At 29.4% G+C, this 27,625-nt stretch overlaps 1 protein-coding gene across 3 annotated transcripts in view; it reads right to left on the reverse strand.

Annotated features, from left to right (window-relative positions):
* LOC126865393 (sodium-independent sulfate anion transporter-like) overlaps positions 1-27,625 on the reverse strand; it is a 36,946-nt gene that overhangs the window by 6,593 nt on the left and 2,728 nt on the right. The window contains exons 1-4 of one of the 3 annotated variants that reach the window (XM_050617837.1): positions 20,716-21,000; positions 20,230-20,371; positions 13,960-14,292; positions 740-975 (exon numbers count right to left, since the gene is read on the reverse strand). In XM_050617837.1, coding sequence (XP_050473794.1) covers positions 740-975; positions 13,960-14,152 — 429 coding nt within the window. In that variant the 5' untranslated portion in view covers positions 14,153-14,292; positions 20,230-20,371; positions 20,716-21,000. Of the gene's footprint in view, positions 1-739; positions 976-13,959; positions 14,293-20,229; positions 20,372-20,715; positions 21,001-27,625 lie in introns of those variants that run through there. The other 2 variants (XM_050617856.1, XM_050617847.1) reach the window with 2 other exon arrangements.

A 27,625-nucleotide genomic window follows, 5' to 3' on the forward strand; every position in this document is an offset into this window, starting at 1 on the left:
GTTTTACTAAAACGATATTCAAAACTGGTTGCGATAATGATGGAACGTTGGAATAATTTTGTTAGAGAACACTTTTGCATACGGAAGCCTTCAGGAATTTTAATTAGCTATAAATTTCTCGAGAATATCTCTAATAAATCTTTTGATTCAATAGTATGACGGAATAGTATGATACCGCGATTAAACACGCGCACCAATACAAAACTATTCTATCCTTTCCAATTATATACTATTAATTTCCAAATTATTAAATTTGGCATAAAATTGTATGCAGTTAGATGCAACATTGTTTTTAACTTTGACAACGTTAATCGTAAAATTTTAATAGATATAATATGAAATTTTATAACATAACAGCACTCTCCTTCTGATATTAAATTTTTACTTCTCATAAAGAATAACAAGAATGATGTAACATTTCTTATTTCTTACTTCAAACTAAGTTCTAATAGTATTTTTTTAAATAGTAAATTAATCTTAATGTGTTAAAATATTTCAAAGAATATTTTATACATATTAGAAGCACGTTAAGAAATAACGTTACGAGTTAAGTTGCATTAAGCTGCGAAAGTAAAGATGTATAAATCTGTTTAAGAGAGAAATAATCTTTTTTTTACTTCAAAATAAATTAGTTTTATATATACTATATATAAAATAATTTAATTATAAATATACTAAGGTATAGTGGTATGTTATTAAATTTGTAAAATTTCACGAGTGAACGAGCAAACTGTCTTACCTGCAAAGGAAGTCCTGCGACGTTCGCATAAGCTATTGCCTGCGGTATAACGGTAAGGCCTACGGTAATACCGGCAACAAGATCGCTTACTATGTAGTCCTTGCGATACTTTGGTATCCACGCTGCTATAGGTACTCTTTTGTAAAGTAACTTCTTCCTGCAGGATCTTTTGATTCGTTGATATAACCACTTCCTTTCTAGAGAGCATAAGAAACCTTTTTCACGATTTTGTGGAACTGAAACAGGAGGGAATATTATAAAAGATATTGTAGATATACTATATCTTCATACTTTTTTATGATTAGTGTACAATGGAATAATAACGTCGCTGTAACTCCTGCGTGGTAATAAAATATACGTAATATGAAATAAAAATTTCATAGAAAAATTTCTTTTGTTAAAATATAAATACCAGTGCTGCATGTTAATGATAAAAACCGCATCGAATTTATATTAATTTTAAATTTACAGCCATTTAAGATTAACTAATTTATTTTTCTATTAAGAAAGTACAATGTTTATCGAAAAGCTTAGCTTGTTAGCTAAGTGTTGCTTCTCTCGAAAGTATAGATGTTGATGTAGCATTTAAACGTCGTTCTACATAGCAAAAGACGTCGCATCGAACTACGCATCGTTGAGGAATGTTTGCAAAAAAAGATTTATTCTCCGCTCAACTGTTCTAGATCTTTATTAATATATTTTTATTGTTTTGTATGTCAAGCAAGAGAATGACCACAAGAGTGGTTAATTAAATTGTACACTTAATGCAAAAGGTAATTATTTGTAAATATAATGTGACATAAACCTTCAAATAAATATAAAATTATATGTTTAAACAATTTAGGGAAATAAATAGAGAAGGAGGTAAGTTGTTGTGTTCAATCTATATGTATTATGTTTCTAATACAAATATTCCATTATTTTGTTACATTGTACAGAGTACAATCTGTACGTTAGTAATTTCTTTTTCAATTTCTAAACGCATTATATTTAACTATATTTGATATTTATAATTCTAACGTTAATATTCCTTTACTTTAACTTATTTGGTGCATTGAGATTGTCTAAAATCACTGAATATGTTACGATAAATGTCAACAATAAGTGCAAAAATATTTTATTTTTATAAATGTATGAACATTGACATTTTTATTAACATAATAACAGACTAATGAGGCGTGCAGATGTTTGACTAATGAACATTATTGCACAGTCAACTGTCAATTAACCGTGAGTAAACAACAATTAAACGTATAGAAATGGTTAACATCTGTGTGGAATTCCGGATGGAGATGTAAATTCTTCAGATCATGTGACGACCTTTTGAAGGAGCGAGTGTAGAAAGTACTATGATTGGAATCAAAATAGAAAAAGGTAAAGGTGAAATAAAAATTGCAATCACGAGGCATCTACATACATATTAAGATTACCATAATGCATACAAGTATACAAGCTGCCGTAGGTACTGGTTAACTGGTGATAATTACGTCCAAAAGTGAAGTTAGACTGGTTTAACTGGTTTTACGCGGTAGCACGTGATGTTTGCGGGAAATAAATTGCTTTAAAAATTGATTTCCATTCAATTGACATTATAATCCTTACGTTAATTCGAACTTTATCGGATTCACAATTATTCTTTCGTTGTCTTCAGTTTTAATTCGAATAACAATTTAGGGAAATCAATAGAGAAGAAGGTAAGTTGTTGTGTTCGATCTATATGTACTATGTTTCTAATACAAATATTCTATTACTTTGTTACATTGTACAGAGTACTCTTTGTACGTTAGACTTAGATTTACAACCAGTCTCTTCCTTTTTTTTTAAATTGAAACGGACGAAGAGGAATAAATGTTTTAATTATCACTAGACTGTGGTATGTCATACATTTATACGAAATTTAAGGATGAAAAACTGCATACGATGTACAAAAATATATGGAATATTTCAATTAGCATACAATATACAAAGATATATGAAATATCGTAGATAAAACACGCGTTATAGTTTTTGTTAAATAAAATGAACCTCTATTTAAGCACTATCGTAAAAATATAAATTTACATGAACATTCGCAAAAATAATATGCTCTGTGTTCATTATTAAATAGTAATAAAATTGTAAAAAATTTATTACTGCGCTTAGTGTGTAGAAAAGATGGAAATCCTCCATTGGGGTGTTAAACAGTATATTTATACAACAAAATATTTAAACCTTAACTTGTTCGATGAAATAGAAACGCATTAATTCTTTGATGGAGTTGTGAGGAATTTTCATAAAAAAATTCAATCCTGAACTTATTCCTTAGTCTAATTGAAAATCAAACAAAATTTATAATTTGAAAATTTACAATCATGAAAGTAAAATTATCGTAATGTTTGTGATATCTGAGACATTCGTTTAATGGATTATTTTATTCACGGAAGATTAGCAATTTAGCTAAATTGATTCTGATTTTTTTTCATTTCTATCGTACCTGAAAAGTGTATTAAAAAATATTTTTCTTGCTTAATATTTTTATTGCTAATTGTAATACCGGATAGCTCAAATAACGAGAAATAAAATTTTCTCTTCTCAAAAGATATCGACGTATATTCCAATTAATTCGTTTCTTCGTCACTTCTGCGACTTGTGAACACTTTGCTCGTTATTATTTCTTGATAAGTTGTTCTTGACATTTTTACAATGATCTTTCAATAAATTTCTAATGTATAACAATTCATTATCAATTATCTGGCTGGGATATTTCATCGAGCTCGTAAAAATGTAGATATATAAAAATATAGATAACCATCTTTGTCATATTAAAGAATGAAATGAAAATTAGAAACATTTTTCTGAAACTATTAAATTTCAATCACGAGTTGGTTACATAGGGTATGAAACATCGAGCGTGAAATTGTGATTACTTTACATTGGTTGTTTACCACAAGATGTTTTCTTAGAAGTCGAAATGTTGTCAAGGAAATTTTAATCGAGAAGTTATAGTCATTGAAAAATTCATGAAGTTATAGTAAAATTATTGATTGTAGCGCGTTCCTAGAAGATCCAAATGAATATTTATGCTTCATAATTTGCACTATTCTATCGCGTTTGCAGGGAAAAGAAATATGGTAAGCACATCTTTGTTTATTTTTTGATTTTAATGTCATTCTATGACTAAAGAGTGACACGGTTGAGAATGAAAATAATCTTTTAGGTTCAAAAATATAAGCCTCATAAGAATAGCTTATAAGTTGTCGAAATTTTATAAAAATCAAAGATACAATTATTAAAGAAAGCAGTATTTTAATATCTTCGATATTTTAATATTATGATAAGGAATATTTGTAAGACTATGAAGAGCAAGAAACAATGTGCGTGTTCAACTCTAAAACAAAATAAGAAGACAATATATTATAGTTTATTTTGATACAACATGGTGCTGAATTTTAAAATTGCTCTTCTGAATAATATACTAAACAATGTGACTTATCACGTTTCCCTGAAATTTTCACATATGCAACAAAGACACTTCTAAACACATCTAAAGCGTCGATCAAATAATGAGCAAATTATGTAGTTACTTTTGAAATAACTTATCTGAATTAGTAAACAAACGATTAATTGAATAATTATATGTGAATTATAGCATTTATTAACTCGTTAAGATATGATTCTGGGATAAATGTGAATTCCTTTGTACAATCTTTTATCGTTAAATATTTTAAGAAAATTCATTCAAATAATTGCACGCGCATTATCGAAAAATCCAGCAAATAGAAATTGAAGTTATAAACTATACCGGTGTTAAATGTTTAACATTGACAAAAATTAATCTCAATCACATTTACTTTTTCTTATTGCAACATCGTTTCTGTCATCTTTTTCTCGTCAATTTGCACACTTTTACCATCGTATTTCTAAATTCATCAGGCGCCAAGCTTTCTCAAATCGAACAATTTTTGACGAATTAACTCTTCCCTATGATTTGTGCAATGCGATGACACGATGATCTCCGAATATATATATATATATACGTCCTCCTTTTTCGTAATAAGTTAAACACGCGAGTCGTTTGATACGTAGAAGGTAGCATGAATTTCTTAATTTGGTCAATGCTTGGCACGTGAAAAGGAAAATACAGTTCATAAATTCCCAACGAAGTGTACGAAGACAGGAATAAATTAAGACAAAATACTGGCACCGATAACGATCAATCTGATAAATTATCCGCGGTAACAATCACGTGCTTACGTACGCGCTTTAACATGCAAATCTTTTGTCTGAAAGGATGCTAACAATGCTAGTGAAACTGTATTTTTTTTCTTTTTGTCAAAAGATATATATCTTGTTTTACATACTGTTATTACGGATTTCTTTAGAGAAATTTATTGGGTTTGTCAGCGATACTTCGACAATCGCATGTTTTAAATCGTTCATTACGTTTGTCTCGTATTCGAATCGGCACGTGTACGATGTGTGAATAATATTGACTTGAACGCAGGTGGAAAAATAAAAATTATGAAACATCGAGAGTTTCATAATAATTCATGTTAGCTTTCTCGAATTAATATTTCATACTAGTTCAAGTAATAATTTATATAAAATATATACGGCGACCACAGGTGAAAATTACGATGAGTTACGTTCCCTTTTTTTCGTAGAAAAATGATTTAAAGATTCAAAATAAAAGATTTTCAGGTTGTATGTATATATGCTTTGTCATTTTGTCGAACATTAATAATGTTATTTTATTTTATGCAGGCTAATATCAATTATATCGAACTAAGACAACAAATAAGCTAGTATTATTCGTTTTTTACAAAATACTGTGCATGAATCGCTCGTTTTTAAAAAGTTTATGTCTTGGAACGTTAAAATACTTCTTTCTAGCCATCGAGTTATGTAACAGCCAGAAAACCAACAAAAATAGGCTTGTCATATATTCTTCGTATGGTCTTCGTACTTAAAACTGTATGATATAGCAACAGTCGTGATATAAAAATATTTTCATCATCATATGTGATGTATTTTATCATCATCGCTTTAATTAATTAATTAATGCGAAAATATTTTGATTTCAAGCTTCCACGATGGTTAGATGAAATATTTGTGGCTGTCCGGGTTTTCATCGTGTTTTTAAAATAGTACGTTACGCTTTACTTCGACATGAATGAAGTGAACATTCCAGTTCAGGTCTGCCCTGAACAAGTGAACTGGATTGTTTGCAACGAAGCGCAACGTACTATTGAGAATATTATCGAATCCCGAACAACCAATAAAAGTAATTTTTTATTGTTTATGTATTTGTGAGGAATTTTAGAGTGAAGAAATGTAATATTCAGAAATAGATGAAACAAACAAAATACTTGTTATACAAGTGTAATAATTTACGAATCTCCACTTATATGGAGATACATGTTACGTTCATAAAAATATAAAATTACTTAAAGATCTGCAGTCTATTAATGAAAATTCGAGTAGCAGTGATCGCGCTAATTATATAAATACTTTTCTTCCTAATTTTTGTCTATCTCTATCAATTTCTATGTCAATTTCTATCCATATAAATAGCATAGAATCTTTAAAAATTTCTGTTGTCCAGTTTTTACTTATGCGAATACTTTTCTTCATAATGTTAATAATACTATCGTGGTGTTAGCATAAGTCAAAAAGTTACGCCACAAGTAGCTGTTCTACGATGTTAGAAAACAAATTACGAAATATCCGACGAATAACAAATTGTTCAGTAAACTGTTTTAAGTAACTTACACACGCGATTAAACCAACCAGGTTTTTTTCGTATGCGTACGCTAATGTCCATATTATAATTCCACACTTAATACGAAATTACTTAATATTAACTTTATTGTATGAAATGTATATCTAAATGTCACTGACATTTATCTGGATACTTTGCAAATGATAAAACTTTACTTTGTAAAAATATATGTAAATGAATAATGAATTTAAATAATACCTATCTAATGATAAGATTTATATGTATACAGGATGAGACTAATAGAAATTATAGGCTAACATTTCGAACATCTGCTTGATTCATATTACATATGTGTTGCTATTTCTTAACTCATCAGTAAAATTGGCTTTGTGCGACAGAAGATATTAAATGTAAGGGACACTTACGTATGCAAATTGTAAGATTCCATTTTTCCAGATATCATAATTTTAAAACGTTTTTAGCTTCTTCGTCTATAAAAAGATTGCATCGGATAATTTACTTAAGATACTTTACTTCTCTCTAATAAGATTTTTCCATATTGCACTTGTTTCATATAAAAACGAAGGAAATATAAGAAATAATAGATTATATTATACAAATTAACGTAAATTATTGTATATATTAATTACTGTATTATATATAATTGTATTATATATAATAAAATTAAGTATTGTATTATATATAATTAAGTATTGTATATATTAATTATAATAATTATAAATTGATATAAATTAATATAGTTCTATTTATACATACTCGTATCCTACGTGCAATGTAAATTTGTATGAGATGTAAATAAATCAAGCCTATGTAACCAAACTTTCGTTTGCTTACGAAAGTAAACAACTGTAACTGATTATAAATCTCTCACTTTGATTTACAAAGTAGGAACCAGTAAGTGTTATTAAATAGACTATTTACAATTAGTAGAATATCAAAATAAAGTGAAATGTCCATAATGGCAGGCAAATAGTAAGATGAGATTTAACACCTATGAATACGTTAGCTTTGTAAATTCTAACTCATATGGCGTTGATTAAAGTGAAAGAAAGCACGAAATAAGAAAAAAATCAAAGAATAAAATCTGTCGTACGAAAAACATGCAAATCGTAGTTGATTCAACCGAGACGATAATTGCAGTTACACGTATCGAGTATCAACGCAACTTCGGTAAATACGTGATAGTCTTTGATACACGTCATTCTCTCACAAATGGTCACGAAATGAGTCAGAAAACTCAAAGAACCCGCGCCTTGAAATAATTTCTCATTATTAATTTATGCATACGGATAGTATTATGAGTCAAATGCATCTGCTCAACCGCAAAAGTGAACGTATGAAATATTCTTTTCTCCCTTTTCAATCTCTTAGGAATTCTCCTTTCGCATTAACGACATGCTTCCTGTTTATAAGTTAATACACCGTGGCAAGTTTACCGCAGAACATCGTAAAGTTGATTTTGTTCTCACAATTTTTACAGATCACATCGTTAGTCGATACTAAAAAAATACGGTTTTCTTCGTTGAACCGATAAGTATGTAATCGCAGTCATTATATCATACGAAAGAGTTGACGCTAGTATTTCAGTGTAGTTGATGTAATCACGCGTTAAGCTGTCGGATCGTTATTGATATTTTTGCGACTGTTGAACGGCGACTTTTACGCATGTGGTCCGCTGGTTGGAAAATTTAATCTTATATAGGGTGTTTCAATGTTCTTAATCAAAGCGCTGACAGTGTATCCCGTGGATATATGTATGGATATATAGAAAATGTTATTTATGCTATTTATTAGGATAAGGTTTAGGCGCAGGTAATATATATAATATAATATATTACACTATATATATTATATAATAATTAAAGTATTATGAATAGGCATATAATAATTTAAGTTATAAGGAGAAAGGGCATAATAATTCATGTCAAACACATATGTAGAGTTTTATTATTTAATATATATGCAAGGGGCGTATGCATTGTATGAACATAATTTGTATGTATCGGGTTGGCAATTAAGTGATTGTGGATTTTGTCATTAGGTGATATTGACAAAATCCGCAATAACTTAGAAGTACATAGAAGTACGAAATTGACGTATAATACATTATGCTGTACAATACATTATGCTGTAAAACTTCAATAGATTATAATAATTGGCTGTTTAATATCGTATTTCGATAGAAGAAAACTAAAAAATTGAACTTATTAATACAGAAATCACATTTTGATTTCGTTTTATTCCAATAAATCAATTCTTTGCATTAATGCAAATTAATACTTGTTTCATATATCTTTATTCTTCAAAATTACTCACGTACAGTAGCTCACGGAAGTATTCAAACACTTGTAAAAACGGTTTATAAATATATTACGTGTGTTGTACGAGACATTTTGGAATGTCATTAACATCGAAGCAATGAAACTCGACGATCATGATTATATTGGCAAAAAAAATTTGAGGTAAATCTGAAGATGTACATAAAAGCACAGAATATTTGATAAGTATGTATACAATATGTGTGTATTTCGCAGAGACCGCAAAAGTATTTAAATAGTCAATTATCCATTATACTAACAAGCTTTAATATTCATCGATGTTCTTTAACATTTATTATAAATTTAAGATGGTTATTTATGCTGTATATATTATTATTTTACTACATATACGTTAGCAGTAAATATCTTGTAACTTTTATATATAATCCCAGATTGGTTTCAAATTTGGTCAATGTAATCATGACAATCATTTGACGTTACAGTGCTAGTAAAGTTTTAAATTTTATATATCATATACAATATATATATACATGAAAGTTTTCTATGATCAGTATTCGAATACTTTAAATGAGCCACTGTATAAAAGTCCAATGCAGTAAAGTTTGAAATATTTCTTTTTTAATTGATTGTTTACAATTGTTCGATCAATCATTGCTTGTTAGCGTCTCAGCTGAGATCATAGGCTGAGTTTTATAATCTTTAGGAAAGATTAGTTGGTTTAAAAAATTTTGATATTAATTTAATTTAATATTTAATAGGAGAGCTATTTTTTTATAGAAGGGGAATTAATATTAAAGTGTGATCTAGCAGTAGAAAATTTATAATATTAGAGTCCGAGGTATTATTCTCTAATTTTAAACGACCTCTATCTTTATATAACATTTTTCACTCGATTATATTGGGTTGGCAACTAAGTGATTGCGGATTTTGCCCATGCCACCTAATGACAAAATCCGCAATCACTTAGTTGCCAAATCAATAGAATTGGTATATTCCTCAGTACGAATTTCAGCTGTTAAACACTATTAGTTTTGTGTAAGTACATACTTCGGAATAATCCTCCATTGCATCTCTGACAGAGATTTGTCTCGTTTCATTGATCTGTAATCTGTCCTATTATTTACTCACGTCACGCGTTGTGTAGAGTTTTTCTTCGATAGAACTGAGATTATCAGGCAATAGATTTACAATATTCAGTTGGACGTTGTACCCAGACTGAGATGGATCGAGTTTGGGTATTAAAATATTTTTGTTAATAAGAAATATTACAAGAACATGTCTGTTGTTCGAGAAAAGAGCGAATACTTTTTTTTTTAGCAGCAATATGATATTTTTTATACATACCAAAAGTGAAAAAATAAGGAAGAATGAAAATGTTATTATTAATAGAAAAACGATAAAATCAAATAAAAAGGAGGAATAAAGATATTATTATATAACAGATAGTACTGTAATAGTATTTAAAAAAAATATTAGTAACGAAGAGAATAATAGCATTATCAAACACTGTTATATTTACAGTTTCAGTGACTAATTTTATTGTAGTTTAGTCATTTCCTAAGTACAAGTAACGGGAATAATTTGCAACTTTGGCGAACGAATAGTTATTATAGTTTCATTCGAATAATTTCAAGATCAAAAGTGTCGTAAACCTTGTGTATATTTGCAAATCGAATTTTAATTCAAATTAGACACCATTAAATCCAATGCCGATTTTTATGGTTGTAGCTAAACATTATAAATATGTAAACGTATATATGTACTAAAATAACGGTATCTTAGAAAATCTATTTTAGTGCTTGTCGTTCGATCTATGCTAGATAAAAATTTAGTTCCCAGTCGATGAATAATTTCAAGACTATAAATACTTTGTGAGATAATGAAGATAAAGGCTTATGTCAAAGCTATACACCAAGCTAATCCATTTAATTAATCAATGCAGCCAATTGATCAAATAATTGATCAATTTATAAAATGTCTGCGGATCACCTGTTGATTAGAAAAATATTTTCATTCTTCATTCATGAGATGCATCTGAGATATCTATATTTTTTAATGTTTACAATTGTATGTATTATTTAGTATCACACTAGTGCGATTGATTTTGACGTTCATGAATGTTTAAAAATATTTTATATGTTCAATGTTATCGCGTTTCATCGCAATTTTAATTTCATTCCAATTTCTTGTTCAAACAGCCATATAAAATTATTTTCCTTCAGTTAGATTAAAGTGTTTGATACCTATATTTTCCTTTACCTTGAGAATTTTATACAGGATAATAAATTATATAATCATAAAAGAATGTAATATACTGCAATTTCCATTAAATATTGTTACCTCTTAGCAACAGGCGTAAAAAAGCGACTATAGAATAGCGAAGCATTTTGATGAATAAATTATCAATAAAATGTTTAATAAATATTACTAGCACGGTATGGTACGATGTAAGAGAAAATTGATTCCAAATTTTCCAACCCAGCATATTCATCAGAAGATTGATTTAGTTCAATGATTTAATTCAGTTTGATAAATCGGTAATATGTACTATAGTTATTTATTATCTGAATAAAATTTCCGGATGAAGGAGAATAATTAAATAAAGTATTATATACGAATTAGTATCCAGATAATAGAAAGTTTGATGAATTTAAAATTAACATCGTGGACATAATTCCCGATTATATATTTCTATCATACATTTTAAAAATTATGGATCTAATATAGATTACCATAAATTATTCTGAATCATATTATTTCGATAAATATTGATGCTTGAAGTTTTCGAATATTATTTCATTTTCAGCCAAACCGTAACCCTAAGGAGAATGTGTATATCAGACACTTTCAAGGTAGAATAGGCTCTAAATAGAATGTGGCTCAAAGTAGAGAAGATAGTTATACTCATGAAATACTCTATAGTTTTGAACCCAATTATAAATACAAAATAAATTCATTCGCATTCTGTATAATAAAATATTAAAAATTTCAATTACGAATAATGGCAGTTAAAGTACTTAATTAAAAAAAAAAGCATTTAGACATTCATTGTTTTAATACGTCAAAGAGACAATGTAAATCAAAATGTAAATTTAATCACCGTTGTAATTATACAAAATCAAATTTCATTGGATCATATCAATATAAAGATTTGTACAAAAATGCGAATTTACATATTTCGCTGTATTTTAAAAATTGCGTTATACAAGACCGTTCCGTTTTGAGTGTTCAAACAACAATTCAATACGTTTGTCTTGCAATGCAACACAACAGTTTATGATATGAAACGAAAAACAGAACACAAATAAATCAAACGAAAAATTGTCTTTGTAATTGGTGTGAAAAAGCATTTCAAAAAATAAATCTATGCTCTGTTGCTGTATACTGTTCAGAAATAATTCTATATGATTGTTCAGAGCTAATAATTTTAGTATGAAAAAACTGAACAGACAGTAATTAAAATTTCATGTTTTCGCCTGGGGCGTTATATTATACTTTAATATTGTTATATTTATTATATTTGTATTAAAGGTATTATATTTTTTAAATAGCCGTTAATTTAACGGATATAAAGATATGTCTGCAATTCTTTCGAAAGAATGTAAATTTTGTTATATTTTAAGAATTTTAAATTAATTCTTTCAAATGAATCAGTTTTTTAAAAACTAACTGACAGTATTTAACAGCAATTTAATTGTTGCTTGCAATTTAAATCTTGAATAAAAGGATAGCGTTATGATGCTCTAAGTAACATCCTGTAGAAATTTTGATCTATATGGATTAAGTTATCTAATTTAATTCACATAAGTGGGATATTTCAATGTAATCACGTTGGAAGAAAGTAACTTTGAAAATATTCGTGTTAAAATTTATTATGAAAATAATTGCAGGATTTGTAACGATAGGCAGAATAATCCAATGTTTAAATCGTATTTATTGAGAGAGAGAAAGGTATAGGTTTCATATCCGAAAGTACTCAAATTTTTTACTAAGTATAGTAGGTGACTTATAATATTTTGCAAAATAATCTCTATATGGAGATTTCAATTGCTTCAGAATCAAACAAATATGAATTTAGAGTACGTTTTAAAAAGTGATCCAACTTTGATTGATTTTGAGTTGGTTTTTGATCTACTCTATTCAAATTACTAGCAGGTGTAGCTACTTCCTTATTACTGCAATCTTTCCAATTGCAATTATATAAAATAATCACTGCGATTCTTTCAGACGTTGCTATGCGCAAATTGAAATTCACGAGTCTAATATACAGCGCGATGAGAAAATCAATTCCCACGATTTCTCAAATAGTTCCAATAGTCGGACAAAAAAATGTTTCGAAAAAAAGTTAATCAGTTTTCAATCGGCTGGAAATTGCAATGCTATGAATTTCAAAGAAGATTTTGCTTCGATAAAAAGTCAAGGTCATCGCTATTTTTTTAAATGGAATAATACATTCTTTTATACACCATTCGATGCATTTTTTAATTCTGCAAAAAAGTATGAAGGTACTTGAGTCGAAAAATGATTAGTTTAAAAGATATTTTAACTTTAACGTTGTAAAATTTACCCTATGAAAGACAAGTAAAATATAAAACCAAAAATTACTATGTCATCTTTCTTTGTCTTCCATACCACAAGTTTCACAATATCAAAGTTAAAATATCCTTTAAACTAGTCATTTTTCCGATTAAGTATCTCAATATCTTTTCGCAGAGAATTAAAACAATGCTTCAAATGTTGTATAAAAAATGTATTGTTTCATTTTAAAAAATAGATGTAACCTCGATTTTCCATGGAAGTAAAACATTGTTCGAAACTCCTAGTATTGCAGTTTGCAGTCGATTGGAAGCTGATTAACTTTCGTTCCATACATTTTCCTGTCCGACTGTCGGAAGTGTTTGAAAAATCGTGAGGATTGATTTTCGCTCCATTCTACATAGACCGTGGATTTTGATGCATTTACGGAAGATTTAAGCTGGCAATAGCATAGAAAATACATATAAGATGCAAGAATATATAAAATATACAAAATAACAGTATTCGTTGGAATATTTAAATTCGTTGCGGTAAACAAATCTTCGCTATACGTCCTACTACTTTGGCTGTATTTATGAAAATATTCATACGTATAAATATCCACCGTCTACTAACGTTTTCCATATATTCGTGCGACGTAACGTCGATTTAACGCCGTAAAGGAATAAATTACACAAACTTACCATCGTTGTTCATATTTTTGTCATCCTGGCTTGAGACGTGGACATTGCTAAGCCTGTTTTCTAGTTCAGCAGTCTGATCAAAATCGTTGTTATTGCTTCGAAATGGATCTTCGAAGGCAGCATTGCTGTATCCGGTTAACCGGACTTGCTTTCCAGTTTCGAGGTCGTACTCTTGGACGCTATACCTGGACATGTTTGCGAGTAGTTTTTCTATGCTGAAGAGAGTTCGCCAATTTTATGATTTCTCCGTCAGATATCGATGTATAAGGGAAGCTGAATTGCACGAGTGGTGCTCAAAGACACTCCATTGTTGAGTTCGTACGTGTGGCGACCCTAAAAAATAAAAACACCTAATTAATTCATGGCCCTTGTCGTCGTACCGTTAGATTTTCTTTTTGTTCGCTTTCTAAGATCGCTTTTTCTTGTCGGTTCTTTGCATTGTTTTTTGCACATTTTGCCGAGTTGAATTTCGTCGTACACGATGGATTCAAGGATATCTATTTTCACACCGCATCGCCTTTTTCCTTTGTCTCATGTATCTTTATTTTCGTTCCTCTGGATCCTTTTTGCGTTTTTTAATCGATTGTTTCTCGAAACTAAACGAAGGAGTAGAATAGCTTTCGATATTTCTGTTTCGTTTCAATTATTAAGAGAATTTCGCTCGAAGCGATAATAAATGGAATAATTACAATTACTACAGTTAACATAATAAAGTTTCTTTTATTACTATATGATGATAAAAATGATGCACTGTGTACGGTCGTATACATTTAATTTTACAGAATATCATCTAATTCTTTCTTTAAATTTTTGTAACGAAGAAATTATGATATTTATTTTATACTGGGAATTTTTAGTTCGTTCCAATGGTTCGATACGCGATATTAATATTCTGACTTTTTGAAATACTTGGACGTCTTAATTTAATAAAATAATTAAATTAGTTGTTAATTGATTTTTTCATTCAGCCAACAATTAATTAACAGAATTAGTGTTTTATTATACAAACACGAATAATTGAATCAGAGACTAGTCAGAGTTGGAGAAATTGTAAATGACTTGTACAAGGGATTATGATATTTTTGTAGCAATTATAGCGATCATAATGCAAAGCTAAATGTAATCGGAAAAATAATTATGCCAATGTATTTCTCAAGAGTATAAAACATAAGCCGCGTAAAATTTCGCTGGCTCACAAACATTTCGTAACGAGCTTTACGAAAATCGATACAAATATAACTTTCGCAGTAACAATTCCATGAAGTATAGTATGCGCAATACAATTCTTTGTACGCATTTTTGCACACGATCAGTGATTTACTTTTTATCGAAAATCTAACATTTTTATCTACGGTTTGTTTCTCTTTTCTGGGTCAGTAATGGCAAAATATTGCAATTTTAAACTCACGCTACCAACAATTTTTAATTCTTCATATAATTGTTAGATTGTGAATATTTATGCAAATTCATATCTTCACGAAAACAGTTAAGATGAAAACGACGGTTTGTTACAGTTATTAATTATTATAGCGATTACGAGCACTGTACCTTGAATACTTTATATATCTTTACAAATCACGTGCATGTTATGTATTTTGGCATACTTAAATTTCCCATAAATGCATAGAAATCTATAGTCTAATAATTACATATTCAGCTTTGTATCTGATTGCGGAATTTGTCAATACCATCTAATGACAAAATCCGCAATTACTTAGTTGCCAACGCAATATGTTCAACTATCTTCAATTCCGTGTAACTTTACACAATTGCACAAAACGTACAAGCAAAATTAAAGGTAGAGTTAAGGCTATTACTATTACATTATCGAATTATTAGTTAAGCTAGCTTTATCAATCTTTTTAAACATTTTTTAATTGTTACCGCGATAAGCAATCTACTATTAATTCTTTTTGCAAGAAAAATATCTTTTCTTTTAATAAATGGAGAAAAAGAAATAAGATATTTTTCTTATAAAAAGAATTGATAGAAAATTGTTTTTTATAAGAATAATCATACATTGACTGATTATAAAACTGAACTGCTTGAACAGATTATATAACACCGTCCATTGTAATCTAGTGACTATAAGAGCTTTGGCAGACGAAAATCATAATAACGTATAATATAAATAAATTCATACATAATGCTTCACCGTACATTATCATGCAGGAGATGATGTCACTAGTAATTACATCAATAATTTACTTAAAACACTAAAGAAAAAGAAAAAAAAATGGGTAAGCTGCAGTTTGCACGAAATAATTAACTATAAGCTACAGCTATATATTAATACTGAAAGAATACATAAATAAAATATAATCTAACAACGTAAACAGATTTCTACAGAAACTTGTAAAGAACGTAAATTGAACTGTATCAATGGTTACGCTTAATTAAAATCTTTCTACAGCATATTACGTTGCTATTATTTTATTTTTTGTGATACAATACTATAATATCATATTTATGTTAAGTCAGCAGTATCAATGTCAAAAGGATTTACCAACTATACTGATACGACATTATAAAGTTTCTCAAGTCTCGACTGGTATTTCATTCATCGAAGAATCGATTGATCGAAAAGCTATTTAAACACTAATTTTACCTTCGCTAACAAAATATGATGCGAAATAAAATAATGTTGCATAGGTATATACATGTGTTGGAGATATTATTATCGAAATCTTGAACCGTTTTCTTTTGACTTAACTCACCGACTTATTAGAAACGTAGAATTAAAGTTGAAAATAAAAAATTCAAATTAATAATACAAAGTTTACGCGTAACGTCGAACGAATTTAGCGCTACATCAGGCATATTCGAGTGATACTTGATCTACCAGTATAATATTTTTGTAATTTCCATATGACATAGTTAAAAAATAATGTGTAAATAACACATAATACGTTTGCCATTCTGTAATTATTACAACTTCATATGTCGTATAGCTGATATATTGCATAACCGGTTATCGTAATAAATTGGTCTATCTGTTTCTTTTGATTAGCGTATCCTAGGTGAAAAATGATACTTCTCGGAGAAACAATAGAAATGTGATGTCATTGTGAGAGAGATAAAATTAAAACGGGAAATTATCGATGCTCGATGCCGTTCGTCGTAATATGCACATACTTGTATTAGCATAATTTAATGGCTCGACATTATGATTAATTATTCCTCATGCGAGTGATATTTGTCAACAATGTTCTATCTATTAAACGATTGGTTGAACAGAAGATTGACCGAAAAGAAAATAAAATTATATTCTTTAAGCTATAATTATTTCTAAAATCATACGTATTTATTATATTAATTATAATATATTATACTTAGTAATTAAGATATATTAAAATAACTAGCAAATTTAATAAATAATTAAAAAGTAATATATCTTATAATTAAGATATACCAAGGATATATCAAATTCAATAATTTCTGAAATATTAGATTATCTTTAAAATATAAACTGGAGGTACCACAAATAAGGATAAAATCGTTCAAAAACAGTATATAATTTTTATTAATTTTGATAATCAGTAACAAATGCCTAAGTTAGATAAGCAGAATTGTGTTTCACAGTCATCATTATTATCACTCATTATCATATTCTCAGTGAAGTATCAACTATCTCGTATCTTGTGTATTAGTACTTTGATCATTAGTCATTAGCTCCTTGGTATCGAAGGACAAAATATACCTTGCCACGTAATGTCTTTTATTATAAGCTTTGGGCGAAATATTTTTACAACTCAATGTTGTTTATACGGCGCTTTCTATTTATTAGGTTGTCCCAAAATATCTTTCGCTATCTGCATGCAGCTGGTTTATCTAGCTATGTTGATACGAACATGAAACCTAATCTGTCAGATGTTGTGATCTTTATCTTCGATCGTCATCTAGTTGTCGTAGGACACGTTTCGTTTGCATTAAAACAAAAAATGTTGTGCATCTATTATTTTCTTCTAAAACGAAAGAAACTTTTAGGACAACCTAATATATGGATGTCGCTCATCGATCACTGTATCCTGGCATTGTATATAATACCACGCTTTGTACCGTGTCATATAACAGAAAACTAAAATCATTTGCTTGTCGAAATAAAACATTTTCTTTATTTAACATTCCTAATCCCCGTGCGAGTTATTTCGTTCAAAGTATCATATGAAGAATATTGCGTCGCGGGATATCTTGTGCAAAGAATCGCATAAACGACATTCTGTTGCAAGATATCTTGTCCAGAGTGTACCACAAAAGATATTGCGTGGCGAGATATTTCGTCTTTCGATATGAAGGGATTGAACGATTTCTATGGGCGGTTTTGCAAAAAAAATATCTTCGTATTCGGACCTATTGATTTCAACAGAATAATTATATTTACATGACCGTAAATTTTATGGTGTAAATGCGCAATGGCAGTACCAATAGCTGCGATTATTACATGTTCAGAATATTTGTATTGCAATCAACGCGCTTTTTATATCATCACAATCGGTTACAAATCGTAAGAAGATACGACTGACTCTTAACAATAAATTTGTTTATTTAAACAATAATTATTTGCATCACATGGAAAATTATTAGAATGAGTGATAATCCCTTCTTCGTCTATTACTTATTTGTATATCGTTGTACGAATTAAAAATATTTTAACGACACGCAGCGTCTTGAACAGCGGCAACGATATTAAATTTTGGACCAAAATAAATTTGCATCGTGAAACTACTCGAAGATTCTAGATCTTTCTAGATCGTTTCAGATCTTATTCAACGGTCGCATAGACACAGCTTTTTCTAAGTTGTTCTTTGCGTCAGGCATTTTTCGTCTTTTTTATGACGGCAAGATTCAAGTTTTGTAATTATAATTCTTATTCAGCATTTCTGATCGTATGCGCTACCACATAATCATAAAATTATGGTCACAGATGAAAAAAAAGAGAAGAAAACATGTGGCGGTTAGGTAGTTCTACTTCTTAACGAAGTTGCAACATTTACTCGCTTTTTCAGGGACAACTTTTAACATTTTAATAACAACAGTCTTTCATGATTACTATTTTATATGTTCATCGCGATTCTTGAAAAGAAAAGTCCAAGGTTGCGAATAACACTAATCAATATGCGAAACGATTCTTTATGTCTTTGAAACGGAATAGGAAGTTACGTATGCGTACATATTAAAATTTATTTTTATTTACTTATTGCTGTATCGTTATATTTTATCGTACTTTACTATTGCGTCTTTACGTATTCTATATACTGCATTGTAAGCAAATTATTTTCTTATAGCAATTGTTGTTTTTGTACGTTAGATTAAAGTATAAAATATAAAATGAGCTAATAAAAATATGCGAATAAAATAAAAATTGTTGCAATATTTGATTGTTTTCATTTTGCAAATATTGTTTTATTTAACAGTCGTGAAAGCACTTCTCAAGCAACTCGCAAGCTAATTTATTTCGGTCACACATAATCTGCTTTTGAAAAAATGATTTTGAAAATTTAATTGTCCCATGTTGACAGTTTCATATTTTGTCTAATAAATACAGGTATGTGTGATGACTTTGTACCAAGAACACGACGTTTCATTTAAATTATAATATATGCAGCATGAAATGACATTCTACTTCGCATCAAACATTCATATCCTACCTGTCTTGAAATTCCGTTATATCTAATAACTTTTCACGAAAACACACCTCTTCATTCGCATGACTAATGCAATTTTTTTAACACACGAAATATGTCATATATTGGATACGACTCTAAAGAACCACGAGTTATCAATATAAGCTTATCATATGCAACAAAATTTATGCAAATTTATATTTTCATACATGGAATATCAAATAAATGGGATCTAAATAGAAATCTGTTTCATCTACTAACAATAAATATCGTTAACAAGTACACACGCTACTTTACACATTTTCCATGTATTTTGCATCGTTGCGTCTTTAGATTTCTCATAAACGCATAAAAGTTTCCTCTTTATTATGTCAATCCCACTGAATGCAATTTCACTTTTTATGAAATGCGAACGAACTCGAGAGCGAGCCAGAAATGTTCTTTTTGCTTCAACTACAAGGTGATTTTACTACGCAGTCGTTTATAATCTTCTTCGTTGCATCTTAGAGGCAAACCTGATAAAAAGAAGTAGAAGAACGTAAGCAAAGAAGCTGTAGCTACTTCTTTATCCATAGAGCGAGGTTTCTCCGAACGATTTCAGACAGTCATCTGACATTGCCACGTATATACCGTATACATTTCTCACCTAAGAATATGAGTTTTCCTTTTTCTCCTTTTCTCATCGTATTGTTCCTTATAATTTATGCTGGCGGATATCTGATAAGTCGAGGCGGATATTTATTTAACATTGATTTTGATTTGCATTTTTCAATGGTCGTCTATTTCCTCTATAGTGAATAAGCATAGTATTTGAACATTATATTTACTCTAGCTAACTTTTATGTATATATTATGTCTTAATATAAAACATTTCGAAATTTAATTAGCACTATAACGAGACACAACCGTCACAATTATATTGGTAAAATATAGAACCAATTAGAAAGTGTATATAAATGTTAAGAGATATTTACTGCGAACGTGTATATGTAGTAAAAAATTCATACACGTATAGCATGAACAACCATCTTAAGATCAAGCTATTCAACACGATCCCAATATTAAGACTTATTAATATAATGAATAATTGATGAATAATTTTATCACATTTGCGAGATACGTAGATACATACTTATAAGTACTAAGTACGTGTATACTCGGGTCAAGCTTGAATGAGTGAAAAAGCTGGAATGTTCACGAAACGCGAGAACAAAGTGCAACGCGCTAATAAAGATACGATTGAAAAGCCGAAGAACCACAGATATATCGTCTGATCATCGTGAAAGTTTAAAATCTATACTATATTTATTTCCTTTTTATCCGTATACATATTTTCCACTGTTGCTCTAACGTGACATTTCCAGACATAAAAATGCCATTTCGTACCGTTTAGTTTCGCGTGTGAACTGTAAATTGTTGGCTTACGATGATACGTACGATCCTCCGGTGGAATAAATGAACAGATTACGGAACGATTAGCTGACGTTACAGGAGCGTTTTTCCCATTAGATGATCACAGTTTTAGCACAAGGGGACGCTCATTCATATGAAACGATTTGATGCTTCAAGAATTGTGTCAACGTCGTAATTAGATACCGTTAGTGTTACTACTACGTGTATACTGCCTTGTGATCGAAGAGTTACGTTCGATCGATCGCATTCAACAGTATCGCGCACGAGTGCAATAATACTACGATCTACTCGAAGAAATATAGAATTCATTCGATCGAATAAATCAATGGTCATTAGATGGTAATTAGACGCGATAAGTTTTAAACGACATCGATCGCAGACGTTTATTCAGACCTTTTTTTTTCTTTTTGAACGATGTGAGGAGACGATAAACCGGAATACATTTTTAATCGCATGTATCTGGTTATTTCATGATCAATTTTGTTTCTTGTACGCCCTTGGAATTTTCATGACAAAGTTGATATTTTGCAGTTAGCAATTAGAAGAATTGTAAGTATGTAGTAATAATACAAAAGTGATCGATATTAATGAAATGGAAAGGGATTCTGTTTTTTTATGTCAGCGATCGTTTACAATGATAATTGGAAATTATTACGTCATTTATTCTATTCTTTAGACTTAACATCGCTAGATTTTCATTTGTTTCGGCCATTGTTAAAGTAGTGTAAAGGATAAGCTTAAGACAATTCATCAAAGCAGTCATTTTATAACATTGACCGATCAATTGTCAATATTTCAACAATTTTTCAAGAAAGAAATTAAGAGATTATGATAAATTGAAACACAGTTCTAGAAAACAACTGTTAATGTTATCCATGTCTTTATGTTTTTTAAATTTTGTTCTAATTATCATAATCCAATTCCAAATTGAAGTCAGTCCAATCATTTGTCAAAATCTTAACAATTTTCCAAGGAAGAAAAATTACAACATTATCAGAAAATGTATTATAGTTCTAGGAAACAACATACGAGTAATTACTGATTAAATTTTTGTAAAATCACGAAAGTGATACTTATATTACGTGTCTGTATTTCTTAAATAATATTCTATTTATCTTCTATTTATTTTTTATTATTAACTTTATTATTATATTACTATTTATAATGGCATCAAACATTATATTCATAGCAATTATCTAGTAATTCTCAATTTCCATACAAGACTGATATCAGCAAAAAAGATCTCTTTTATCATAACTAAATAAAATAGTACCAAGTCATATATTAACAAGTACAATAAATTCTATTTTTAATATTTTATGTAATTACATATGTAAAGATGAGTTTCTTTACTGAATAAATTGAGGAGTCTACATTACAGTTATATCATAATTCCTCTGTTAAAATAAGTGATTCTATTGGGTTGACAACCAAGTGCTTACGATTCTTGTCAATACCATCTAGCGATAAAATCCGCAATCACTTAGTTGTCAACTCAATATTATGTAAAATCTTGACAATTATTTCTTGTTACTGTCTCGCTAATTTAAGTGAATTTTCTAAAACAAAATGAGCTTAGTTTAAATTCAGTCTGCATTCTTAATAATTAACATACGGTGGAGTATTAATAAAAATCGCGCGGTCTCTACACAAGTGCTTTAAATCACGAACAGAGATTTTCAATAAATATTTTACAAGATATGGTTCGTCGCAAAAATCTTATTGCAATATTAAGGCACTGAAGACAGTAACACATCTTAGGAATCATATGTGTAGCGACAGGTGAATGGCCGAGGATTTCTTGTACCATAATTTACCAACTATGTAACACTTAATAGTAGACAAACACAGTTGACAAACAATAGTTGACAAATTACAAGTTATAAGTTATAGTTTTCTGTTGCTCAAGCAGTTCTTATAATTTTACAGTTTTACGTCAATCAGGAGTTGATTTCTAACTTGTAAAATTTACTCGTAGAATTTCACTTGTTTTATTGGCGTTGTTGTACGTAGAAAAAATTTGGTAATATGTAACGCGTGAGTTATGACGTTCTATTAACAATATTAGTTCATTTGTTTAAGAAAATATGTGTAATCATAAAGTTGCATCCTTTAAGTACTTTGGTGCAGTGACATATGGATTACGGATACTTATGCATTTGTGAGAAACTTAAAGATACAATAATTCATAGAATGCACATAATATGAAAAGGTATGTAAAATACTCAGAGTATAATATAATATTTGATAGATGAACAATTCTTTTTCCTACAACCTATTTTTTATCTGTGTTTTGCACATAAATATCCACAGTCTAGCAATAGGAATAAAGATATGAATACCTCGTGGATAAAAAAATATTAAAAGATTTAGTTATTAAATTAAATATTAAAACATTTTATCGTCAAACATAAAAAAGTATATGTGTCTTTGTTTTAGTTTCCTTGTTACATAAAATTACTTTTATTACGAATAAAATTTGTATCACTACATACACTATTATAGCGAATACTATTGTGTCAATACCAATCACACGCTCCGCGAAACTGTAATTGTCCATCGAACCTTGAGAACCTCGTGGGGCATCGACACACATTTCTTTCGTACGCACACAATAAACCACGCACCAGAGGTGATAATTTCGTGAAAGTGTTAAATAATTCATCTATTATTGCTCAAAGTACGAATTGGCTTTCTAAATGGACAAACAGTTTCCTAACCAGTTTAGCGATGAGTAACTCGATTTAATTACGTGCTGCACACATCCTGCATGTAAATGTGTTCATTATTGTGGGCTATGATTTTGGTCGATGAACGAAAGATAGTACATATGTATCTCGTTTCTTCTTGTTTTTGATGCGCGCGTTATCAAGACTTGTTTCTTACAAACAGGAAATGTTTTCTAGCTACTTTCTTACTATTTTTCGTCAACTGCATCCAGTCTTACTGCATTCCTTCGATTATTTTCAACCCAATAGTATTTTTTTAACGTCAAAAAATATCACAAGATTGAGCAAATTATGAAAGGATTGTTATTAGTATGCTCAATTTCTCATTTTAAGTTTCTCATTCTATGTTAAAAACTTTCTTAGAACACTAAAAGTTTTTTTGTTTGTTGAGATAAGAACAGAATTGATATACCAAGACCACAGGAGAAAGCACGATGAATCATATTTTCCATTTTTTTACGGAGCAGTAGTTTTAAAATCTAATACATTGACGACTGCTCACATATTGCAATTGCCCTTCTGTATCATTTTTAGGCTAAACATATAATTCTTTCTCCGCTGAATAATTTAAAAAGTGCCTATTGTCAGAATGCAAAATACCGTTTATCTATTATTTTTTAATGCTTTAACAATCGAGAAACTACACTGACCAACTTCTTAAATTGAAAAGCAGAAAAAAGTGACGATGAAACTTGAAATCGAAACATTATTTTTTAGATTTACTCTACAATTTGCTAGCGTTTATGTCACTCTCTTGTAGTAAATGACTGCATGGAAGCAAGTAATTTAACTTTAATTTACTTTTCCAGAAGTGGACGTTAATCACGTAATGTAACGAATCCGAGAAACTGTCCAAACATATCAGTTTGACTTCTGACGGGCATAATTACACCTTTGACTGAATCTAACAGGTCCTTTCCATTTTCAGCTATTTTATATCGAAGTCTTTCTTTTTAGTCATAGAGTGACTTGAAAATAAAATATCCGCAAAAATATAGGTATCATTCCTTTTTCCTCGATCCTCCAGCAAAGATTCAGAGACTTAAGATCACAGTAGACTTAATTAAGTAAGTAGTGATTAAAGACGGAGGATTCGCCGCTCGAATCTGCTCGAGAGAAAAGAGCGTGAAATTGTTTTAAATATACCGGCTGTGAATCAGTCACGGTATGAATACCTTGTTATTTTCTTTAATATCTCGCTACGGCGAGTACAGTCAACGGAGTGCAATTTGCGATAACGGGCCTCCGGGAACGATCGTAACTCTCGAAATTGGATTTGAAAAATGAATTCTAGAGATTCGTAGGATTTCCATGCATTTGCATCCGATTTTACGAGCCCGGTGAGTATCTTAAAAAACGATTTTTCGTGTTGCATAAATTGTGTCGTTTTGCTCGAAAAACAGTTAGCCTATCGATTTTGTAATTTTACGACGGTAATTGGACCAGCGAAGGTCTCATCGTTACGTCTTTGCCGCTGAACGTTTTGTATCTTTTTGCTTCTCTTTTTCTTCCCGTCTGTGGTTACGGATTATTGGCTGCGTTCGTGTACCATCAAATGACAATGGTTTTTCCACTGCCCTTTTCTTTTAGTTACTTCTGCTGTTTTATAATCTATTTTGCAAGAGCAAGGTGAGTATTTATGTTAGCTTGTCCTTTTCAGTTAAAGTATTTTCTCAAAACATTCACTTCTCTAGTTTTCTAGCATAGACGAATAATAACAGACAAATGAAATTATTAGGCTGCGAATATTTATGCAAATTTATATTCCTCTGTGAACAGAAATTATATAAAATACTAAAGAAATGGAACTGAAACATAAAAAGATTTCTCCTTACAAGTACTAATTATAATGAATATTTTGCTTTGCATATTTTGTATATGTCTGCATAATACGTGCATTTTGTACATTTCTATTTATTTAAATTTCCTATATAGATACATAAATATATTCAGTTTTCCAATAGCTAAACATGCATATGTATGTGTGTTAAAATACTTCAAGTTCCCTAGTTTTTTTACCTTTTTAAGTAACGTTATGTAGGATGTTATGAAATAATTACTAAATGTAAATTGTACACGAAACAAAGAAAAACACAGATGGCGATAGAAATAATAAAACGTCAATGTCCTTCAGTTTCGAAATGATAGATAAGATATTTGGATTAAGCAAGACAGAAATGGAATGGATAGTATAAATTAATATAACTATGAACAGGACTAATTTAATAGATTAATTAAAGGTGCAATTTTCTGAAATAGTCAGGTGATATCTAATTATTGAAGTTGAACTAACGCGATATTTCAGTTAATTTACATTATTGAATTCTATTTCTCAACATTGTGGTTATGAAAGGGAATTCCAAAGATTTGCTTAATATGTTTTCTATTATTTCCTTTTCCACCTAGATCCAACAATTTCACGAAGGTTGTAAAAAACGAAGTATTCATAAAAATGTGATAAACTATCTTTTTTAAATTATGTTAATGTTTTTCTTGTCTGTTTTTCCTAGAATTTATCTACTATTTATAAGAATCAGAAATCTGATTTTTGTAGACTTTAGTTACTCCATTTACGCATTTTAAGAATTTTCCTTTACGCAACTTTTATGCATTATTTCACAGCATGATTCTTAATGGATTTAAATAAGTTTAATTTGAAATTATTTACAGGCAAAATAAAATCAAATCTCCATCTATAATTATTATTATAAAAAATTGGGCCAGTTAATTTCAAACTAACGACTTTAATTGAAGCATCACATATTTAGGTGCTGAATATTACTTTATTCAACTGTTAACACTGTACTTATATACAACTGCTTCGTCCTTTCCATGAATTTTTTGAGCTAATAATGAAATTGATAAAATCTTTCTTCTAATAATCGAAGAAGTCGTGACAAAAATAATTCTTGCCTATGTTTATCTTTCATCAGGAGAGCAAAAGCATACGCTAGAATCTTTAATCTCTGCCAATATTTCAATTCTTTGAAACAAAAGTACACAATTCTTGTAAGTGCACATGTCTATAATTAATTATACCGCAGGAGAATTATACCTAATTAAGTCATGAAGCTGTGAATGTTATGATAAAGGTTTTTTTTATAGAATTAGTTAATTTTTAATCGATAATAAATCGAGGTATCTTTTTCCATCGTCTATTCCATCATGTGGTGAATTCAGCTTCTCTGTTACTAAAGTTAAAAAAATTTGACACGAGTTGTTGTTATTTCTGTAAAATAAATCAATCTTTAACTGCGAAGGAAATATCATGCTTTTGGCACGGTTATATTTGATTTAAATTTTAAATTGCTTGGCACCACGCTTCTCTTTTTCTGTCGCTGTAAGTAGTTTAATCTTGTTTTCTATTGGCCTAAATTCTGATTCCGCTAAATTCCTGAATGTTTAACACGCACGTTAGCATGTTAAAACTTTCAACGTATCGGATATCATACAAAGAGCTACGATGTTATTGGAATTGGCGATCCAATTGTTTTGAACGAGATCGTACTACATGCAGTGGCTCACGGAAGTATCTGGACATTTATCGTAAAAAACTTTCATTCACAGATTATATGTGTTATATAACATATTTTGAAATTTTATTAACACTGTAAAATTTAAACTCAGTCGGTAAATGTACATAACATACAAGATGTATAACTGCAAACATTTAATAAAAAATTAGTATGCAACAAATGTATAATATAATATAATATAATATAATTTATATTATATTATTTTATGCCAATAATAATTATATTATTATAATAATATTATTATATTATCTTATTATAATTATAATTTAAACATTATTATAAAATACATTATTAATATGGTAGGTAATTAGCCGTTTAAATACTTCTGTGATCTTTGCCAAATATATACTTACATTGAATATCT

The sequence above is a fragment of the Bombus huntii genome, chromosome 1 (assembly GCF_024542735.1).
Source record: "Bombus huntii isolate Logan2020A chromosome 1, iyBomHunt1.1, whole genome shotgun sequence".
Classification (NCBI taxonomy): Eukaryota; Metazoa; Arthropoda; class Insecta; order Hymenoptera; family Apidae; genus Bombus; species Bombus huntii.